The sequence below is a fragment of the Artemia sp. Qi Xiang Cuo genome, chromosome 18 (assembly GCF_049724085.1).
Source record: "Artemia sp. Qi Xiang Cuo chromosome 18, ASM4972408v1, whole genome shotgun sequence".
In the NCBI taxonomy this organism is placed as follows: Eukaryota; Metazoa; Arthropoda; class Branchiopoda; order Anostraca; family Artemiidae; genus Artemia; species Artemia sp. Qi Xiang Cuo.
In genome coordinates, this window is record NC_142811.1 from 328,401 (window position 1) to 337,500 (window position 9,100).

Below are 9,100 nucleotides of genomic sequence, written 5' to 3' on the forward strand. Positions count from 1 at the left end.
TGTCTCCTCCTGAGCACCCTGCTCTTTACGCTAAAGTTTTTTATTGTTTTATAAAGTTGAGATGTGGGAAAGAGTCAAGTTTCAAGTTTGACTCTTTATCACAACTCAACTTTATAAAACAATAAAAAACTTTAGTGTAAAGAGCGGGGCGTTGAGGAGGGGACAGCCCCTTTCATATACGGAATAATTTATGATCGTTTTAAGTTTTAATGTTGCTCCTTACTTTCAGTTAAATAAATCCCTTTTGTTTTATTTGATCTCTTCATAAACTGAGGAAATGGGAGTCAGAAGTATTGCTATCATTATATCACATATCATTGATATGTGGTCTCCATTTTCTCAGTTTATGAAGGAAAAAAATTTCGAGCTCGCGATTCTCAGAGTTAAGGCCCCAATCTTATTCAAGGTCGTTTCTAAAATCTAAGTTAATGTTTATATGTTTGTATGTTTGTATAACTTTTTGGCGCACCCCCTCTCCCTGAACAAAATTCTAGATATGTCCCTGACTGCAATGCTTTTTGCAGCAATGCCAATGCCTTTTGACTGCAATGCCTTTTTTATAATTAAAAAAAGTAATTTAAAAGCTATCCCCCCGAGATCCTAAATTTTCTTGAATTTCTGGCAACTTCTTACTCAAATTAAAAAAAAAAAATATACTTTTTATTAAAATTAAATTACGCATGAAATTTAGACAGCTATTTCTTTTCCTCAAAATAGGAGTTTACCTAAAATTTGGTTTCGAGGGAGAGGGCTTAATTTAGGGGAAGTGAAAACGCACATTTATATGGGAAACAAAACTATAGGACAAATTATAACAATCATGAAATTGGGGGGGGGGGGCTGACACCCTTCTCCGTCGTGAAAAAGAAAGAAAGATTTATCTCAGACAGAAGCTCAATGTATTAGGCCCGGGGTACTTAAAGTTAATTTGTCCAACTTACTACTTTCAAAAATATCCTAATTAAAAACCTATCATCTAAAATTTTTATAAAATACCCTTAAGCATTTAAGCAAAAAAAAAGAAAAAAAAGTATGAACCAATTGAGAAGTAAGGTTTTTTCTTGTATTGAAGAGTAATTGTACTCTGTGAATGAAACCACCAGGAATAGATCCAGAACCTCAGTGATCCCCAACAATATATTTTAATTCCCTAGGAAGGTATTTTGAACTAAATACCCCCACCCGTTCCTCCTCTAAAGGGCACTGACCCTTGATGACTGTTTAAAAGTGTTATAAAAGTAAAACCTCAAGGAATAGACCCACTGCTAAAATGAGGCACGTGAGGAAGTGTTTTGAGCCTCACACCTTTGCTCAATCCTGATTTATTATTAAATAAAAAAAAACAAGTTTTTTAAACTGAAAGTAAGGAGCGACATTAAAACTTAAAACGAACAGAAATTATTCCTCATATGAAAGGGGCTGTCCCCTCCCCAACCCCTCTATCTGTACACTAAAGTTTGACTTTTTCATAACTCTATTTTTTTTAGACAATAAAAAACTTTAGCGTAAAGAGCGAGGCGCTGAGGAGGGTAAAGCCCCTTTCATATACAGAATAATTTCTGTTCGTTTTAAGTTTTAATGTCGCTCCTTACTTTCAATTTAAAAAAATTGTTTTTTTATTTGATTTCTGATCATTTTTTAGTTAATGCAGCTTTTATTTTGGCTTTTATTTTAAATCCGGCGCCCCCTTCATAGCAATGTCCCTTCCCCCAGGACAACTTCCTTCATGAAAAGATCCTCCCATATAACCCCCGACCCACCCCCATCCCCCACTACCAGAAAAAATTCCCCCTGAAAACGTCTGTATACTTCCCAATAACCAATACTATATGTTAACATTGGGCAAAGTTCATAACTTTCAGCCCTCCCCCTGGGGGCTTTGAGGGATTAAGTCATCCTAAAATACACAGTTATAATATTTTCGACCATGTTGAACAAAATGGCTATCTCAAAATTTTGATCGGGTGACGTTGGAAAAAAAATGAGCGTGGGAGGGGGCCTAGTTGCCCTCCATTTTTTGGTCACTTAAAAAGGCCACTAGAACTTTTAATTTCCGTTCCAATGAGCCCTCCCACGATATTCTAGGACCACTGGGTCGATACGATCACCCCTGGAAAAAAACAACAACAAATAAACACGCATCCGTGATCTTTCTTCTGGCAAAAAATGGAAAATTCCACATTTTTGTAGATAGGAGCTTGAAACCTCTACAGTAGGGTTCTCTGATACGCTGAATATGATTGTGTGATTTTCATTAAGGTTCTACAACTTTTAGGGGGTCGTTCCCCCTTTTTTCGAAAATCAGCCAAATTTTCTCAGGCGCGTAACTTTTGATGGGTAAGACTAAACTTGATGAAACTTATATATTTGAAATCAGCATTAAAATCTGATTCTTTTGATGTATCTATTGGTATCAAAATTCCGTTTTTTAGAGTTTCGGTTACCATTGAGCCGGGTCGCCCCTTACTTACAGTTCGTTACCACGAACTGTTTGATAAGGTTTCAAACACTTGTGATCTAATTCTTAAGTTTAGGGATCAAGTTATGATATTATTTGAAATCTTGCTGAAATAATAGGAATTGTATCTTCAAAGTTATAGCTAGAAGAGACTAAAATCCCAAAATTAAGGTAAAACGCTTTTTGTCAAAATTTAGACAGATAGAACATCTCAGGAATCTTCTAACCCCTAGAAATTAGAAAACTGTAGAGGCAGTGGCTTGGTAACAACCTTGCAGGGTATATTTTGCACTTTGAATTGATTTGCGAAAGACCCATTCGCATAACTCAACTGCTTTCCGAGACAGAAAGAAATGCCTCAGCTAGAACTTTACCTTTTGGACCAATTTGGGAGAGGGAGGTTGTAACTCCCAATATCTTCAGGGTATTCAAGCGAAAGTAGCCTAATTAGGATCCAAATATTCCATGGGTCTTATATTGGTGTTTTGATCACTCTAAGGTGGGGGCTCCATACTGGTCCAGAAAACTTAAATTTTATCAGGCACTTCGCAGGATAATCGAGACTTTCCTTGGGAGCTCAGGTCCCTTAAAGCTTAACCTGGAATAGGAAATGCCCTCCCACGTTCTACGCCTATTAGTTTTCGTGAGTTTACCAGCAAACGTATTTATCCAACATTTATCCAAATTCCAAGAATAGTTTTTCTGAACTAAAGGCTTCATCCAAAATACTTTATCATACGAAACAGAACAAAATTTACCGCAAGAGATTCCGGTTTGATTAAAGCCGTCGAAACCAGAGTCTACAAATAAACTAATTGTTTGCGCAGGGTTGGTAGTAACCCGAAAAACCTTAACCTTGTCCATCTCCGGGTCTACGACCCTCAATAAATGTCCCTGACAGTCACACAGAGAGGGAAAGTAAAATACCTTACTTGTAGTGAAAGTTTGAAATGCTGAAATATATGTTTTTTAGCTATTATATCTCTCCAAATAATAGTAAAAAAAATAGAATAAAATTTAATTGCTTTACTATTCAACTTTTGGGCCCTAACATTAAAATACGTATACACATCAGGGAGGAAGGCCTTAAGAAACTCTCGAATTGCACCCCTCCCTCTTAGGGCCTTTTATTAAGCGGTTTTTAAAAGGTCAGTTTATGAAAACGAATTCTTTTGAGACTTAAACCCGTGAGAAAAAGAAGAAGAAATATTTTGAACATTTTGCACTCAAATTTTGCTGTTATCTCAATTAAAATCAGTTTTTGAAGTGGAATAATGGAATGAATTGCGAAAATAGCGAAAATTTGTTCTCTGAGTTTTTTTTTCTCTGTCCAATTGTTAGCTAACAATGTTAGCAAGCAGTTATTGTTAGGAGGGCGGAAACCCGATTGTTAGTTAACAATTCGCAGCAATGTAATAATTGGAATACAAACTTGGAAATAAAAATTTTGAGCTCTAGAGATTGTTTGTGGATCTAAGAGGTCCTCAAGGCAGCAAAAAATTGGAAAAAACGTTAGTTAAGTCAGAGCAGCCGAAAATGTTTTTGTCTCAAATTGGTTGGATAAAGGTTTACATCTAAATTGTCCACAATTTTTCCAAGAAATATTAACAGTCCTGAATTCTATATTAAAATTATAAGACTAGAAACCACACTGCTTGGATGCATTATCTAGTTTTTGAAAATTGTACTTTAAATGTCTCAACAATTTTCTCCAACAATGAATCGATTAGTTAAATAAGTTCTCTAACAATGTAACTTAACGGTTTTGTTAGTTAACAGCAACCCAACCCCTGTAGAAATTGTTAGCTAACAGCTTTGGTTTGGATGGGGGAAAAAGTCCTTTTTACAATATGTCTTAGTATGTTTCATATATTTTATGTTGCAATATATTATACAACTTCAATTTTTTTTAATTTCTAGGGGCAGACACCCCTCTTCCCTCTATAAATATCACAAAAGCTATGATATTTTTAATGAGACATTGATCCACGCATTAGCATAAGGCACACATAAGTAAAGAAATAATCCTCTAAAATCAGCTGGCTACACAACGTGTTGAAAACCAAATAACCAAATCGAAAAAAGCTTTCATATAGATCAAAATAAATGTTTTATATACTTATTATAATTAACACGGCTGCAGTTAAGGTAGGAAATGAGTTTTGTATTAAATCAGGAGTTAAGCAGGGCTGTGTTCTATCTCCCTTTATATGGATTATATTGATGGATTTTGTATTAAGGAGCACTGGAAAGGCAATGGGAGACCACGGAATCAAATGGGGGGGGGAAATCTCCTTAACTTAGATTATAATGATGATTTAACCATCCTAGAGGAAAGTGTGAACAAAATGAATGAACTTTTAGAGGTTTTGCCAGTTCAAGGTGCTAGAACAGGTTTGAAAATTAATGTTAAGAAGACTAAGTCACAAGGCTAGGAATAACTGAAGATGAAAAGGTGGCGTTGGGTAATGAAAAGATTGATCAAGCTTCACTTACCTTGGCAGTTTTCTTAGTAAAGATGGTGGGATCAGTGAAGATGTTAAAAGTAGAATAGCCAAGGCTCAGGGTGTTTTTTTCACAATTAAAAATAGTTTGGAAGAATAGGAAGATAAGTGTGCAAACCAAGATTAGAATATTAGAAGCTACAGTGATGACAGTAGTCAAATATGGCTGTGAAGCATGGACGTTTCGAAAAGCGGATGAAGATTTTCTAGATGTATTCCAGAGAAATTGCTTAAGGATTGTTCTGGGTACCCGGATGACTGACCGTTTTTCAAACAATAGGTTGTACAAAAATGTGGTTCAATACTGCTCTCTAGGGCTATAAAGAAAGAAAAGTTGAGATGGCTAGGGCAGGTTGTGCGGATGAAGGATGACAGATTGCCGAAGACTGTTCTTTTCGACCAACCGTCTAGGGCTAAGCAGGTCGTCCTCGTCTGGGGTGGGAGGACGTCATAAAGAAAGATTTAAAGAAATGAGAACTTTGTGGGAGGGTGTAAAAACGGAGGCTTTGAATAGAATGGGATGGAGGAGGAGCGTGCGTAGCTGTGTTGGCCTCAGGCGGCATGGGGCTGCGGTGAGTTGTTAGTAGTAGTAGTAGTATAATTAACAATTTTTCTGGTTGAAATATTTATCATGGTTGTTATTCCACAAACAACAAGAGTTTGCTTGCAAAGAATCTCAGTTTTATTATTACAAATATAGGACACGTTTTGCTCATCCTGATAGATTCTATTTTTTTGCAATTGAAATTTCGTCTTTTTTCCAATAAAAAAATGACTTTAAAGCACCTAGTTTAAAATTTGCTTGATTGTAACGCCACAGACAAACATATAATTTACCTGTGATAAATCCTGCGATTCAAAAGCTTTTCGTACTTTTTACCGGCTTAAAATTTCAAACAAAAGAGCTATTCGATATCGACTTGAGGGCTAAATCATAGACAGCGCAATAGCGCTGCCTAAGTAAAGAACGATGTTGGCACAATGTATTATTTTTTTTGTTTCCATACCCGGGCACTTCGTATCGAAGGAGTTGTCGTAGAAACTTCGAAAAGGGCTCATTCGAAGCTTAAAACGAACAGAACGAACAGAAATTATTCCGTATATGAAAGGGGCTGTCCCCTCCTCAACGCCTCGCTCTTTACGCTAAAGTTTTTTATTGTTTTAAAAGATAAAGTTGTGAGACAGAGTCAAACTTTAGCGCAAAGAGCGAGGCGTTGAGGAGGGGACAGCCCCTTTCATATACAGAATAATTACTTTTAGTTTTAAGTTTTAATGTCGCTCCTTACTTTTAGTTAAAAAAAATTTGTTTTTTATTTAATTTCTGATCGTTTTTTAGTTAATGCAGCTTTTATTTTGGCTCACCGTCATTGAATACGTAAACAAAGTTTGCGTAAAAATTTTACTTTTCTTTTGCTAAATGGCTGTCTCTAAATTTGGTTCTGACGTAATTTACAAATTAACTTACGTAACGAACTTCTATATTCATATATTTTTCTTCTGGCAAAAAATACAAAGTTGCAGGTTTTTGCAGATATGACCTTGAAACCTATGTTGTAGTGTTTTCTGATACGCTGAATCTGACGGTGTGATTTTCATTAAAATTCTTTCACTTGTAGAGGATGTTTCCCCCCTCTTTAAAAAATCAGGTAAATTTTCTCAGGCTCGTAGCCTTTGATGAGTAATACTAAACCTAACAAAATTCGTATATTTAGAGTCAGCATTATAAGCTTATTCTTTTGATACATTTATTGACATCAAAGTTCCGTTTTTAAAAGTTTCGATTACTATTGAGCCGTATCGCTTGTTTTTTTTTTTATTGTTTTTTTATTACGTATATGTTATTACGTATATGATGGGGTTCTCCCCTTAGTCAATACCACGCTTTTTACGCTAAAAGTTAAAAAATTTTTAAATTCACAAACCCCTGAATCACAAAGGCCGTTTCATTAGAATAGATAGCTCTTTTGAAAGCATTAAAAAAACTGTAGCGTAAAGAGCGACGTATTGACTTGGGGGAGAACCCCCTAATATACATAATAATTTCTGTTCATTTTAAGTTCTAATGTTGCTTCTTACTTTCAGTTGAAAAAACTTGTTTTTTTTTTATTTAATTTCTGATCGTTTTTTAAATAATGCTTGGAAATCCGGCGCCCCCTTCATAGAAATGTCCTTACCCCAAAGAAAAATCCTCCACGGAAAGATTCTCCAGAGTAACCCCCTCCTCCAGCCCCCTTCCCCACCAGAAAAAATTCTTCCTGAAAATGTCTGTATACTTCCCAATAACCAATACAATATGTAATCAATGGGCAAAGTTCATAACTTGCAGCCCTTTCCCCGGGAACTGTAGGGGATTAAGTCATCGTAAAAGACATATTTATTAGATTTTCGACTATGCTGAACAAAATGGCTATCTCAAAATTTTAATTGGGTGACTTTGAGAAAAAAATGAGCGTGGGAGGGAACCTAGTTGCCCTCCATTTTTTTGGTAACTTAAAAAGGGCACTAGAACTTTTAATTTCCGTTCCAATGAGCCCTCCTACGCTATTCTAGGACCACTGGGTCAATACGATTACCCCTGGGGGAAAAAAAATAATAAACACGCACACGTGATCTTTCTTCTGGCAAAAAATGCAAAATTCCACATTTTTGTAGATAGGAGCTTGAACCCTCTACAGTATGGTTCTCTGATACGCTGAATATGATGGTGTGAATTTCATTAAGGTTCTATAATTTTTAGGTGGTCTTTCCCCCTTTTTTCGAAAATCGGCCAAATTTTCTCAGGCACGTAACTTTTGACGGGTAAGATTAAACTTGATGAAAATTATATATTTGAAATCAGAAATGAAATTTGATTCTTTTGATGTATCTATTTGTATCAAAATACCGTTTTCTAGAGTTTCGGTTCGCATTGAGCCGGGTCGCTCCTTACTTACAGTTCGTTACCACGATCTGTTTGAAAAGCCAAGACAGATAGTCCAAGTAATTGAGAGGCAAACAAGGACGCCCACCTATGGTCGTAAGAAGGTTGACCAAGAATTTAGAATTGACATAGGACCATTAATTTGCTTGAAATAACAGGCAAACAATCGTTTAAAGCCATCTTTATCTTTCAAATAGTACCTATTCGTTGCCTAAGCTCAGCCCCACATTCTGAGAAAATTTCAATTTTTCACAAATTTTTAAAATTTTTGGTCACTTGCCCGAGACTCTGGGCGGGTTTTAAGTTATGCCCTGAGGGCATATAAGAACGATGTTAGCACAATGTGTTATTTATTATTGTTTTCCTTTAGAGCAGGGCACTTCGTATCTAAAAAGTTGTCGTAGAAACTTTGAACAAGGCTCATTCAATTGGAAATTTGGGTGGCTTGTGCCTTTTTTAATAGTCGACAGTGATTGGAGGAGAAGTAAAACCCTTCCACACCCACCATTTCCCCAAACACATCCAATCAAAATTTTGAGATAGCCATTTGTTCAACGTAGTTGATTTCCAGATAAAAATTATGTTTTTGAGGAGGAGACTCCCCCACAGCCTTCAGGGCAAGGGTTGTAAGTTATGCCCTGGGGGCATATAAGGTTTTTATAGAAGGCGTTGTCGTAGAAGCTTCAAAAACGCTCATTCGATGGGAAATTCAAAGGGCTAGTGCCCTTTTTAATACTCGAAAGTGATTGGACGGCAACTAACCCCCCTCTCACGCCCACCTTTCTCCCAAACACCTCCAATCTAAATTTTGAGATAGCCATTTTATTCAACGTATTTTTATGTTCTGTAAATTAGGTCTTTGAGGTTGACAATCCCCTCAAAGCCCTCAGGGCAAGGGTTGTAAGTTATGCCCTGGGGGCTTATAAGGTTTTTTATGGAACGCGTTGTCGTAGAAACTTCAAAAAGGGCTCATTCGATTAGAAATTGAAATGGCTAGTGCCCTTTTTAATAATCGAAAGTAATTGGAAGGCAACTAACACCCCTTCCAGGCCCACCATTTCCCCAAACACATCCAATCAAAATTTTGAGATAGCCAATGAGTATTCTTAGAGTAAACAAAATTTCAACTACATATTTTTAAGTCAAGGAGGGGGAGGGGGTAAAGTAGAGTGATGTACGTTTAGGAGTGACATAAGTTGGTATTTTTGGATATTTATA

General features: G+C 36.4%; 1 protein-coding gene across 3 annotated transcripts in view; it reads right to left on the reverse strand.

Annotated features, from left to right (window-relative positions):
- LOC148941096 (serine protease inhibitor 88Ea-like) overlaps positions 1 to 9,100 on the reverse strand; it is a 51,251-nt gene that overhangs the window by 40,093 nt on the left and 2,058 nt on the right. Inside the window, exon 1 of one of the 3 annotated variants that reach the window (XM_089104514.1) lies at positions 3,217 to 3,322. The exons of 1 other annotated variant lie outside the window; for it this stretch is intronic. In XM_089104514.1, the coding sequence (XP_088960640.1) occupies positions 3,217 to 3,322 (106 nt within the window). One more of the 3 variants, XM_089104515.1, reaches the window with a different exon arrangement.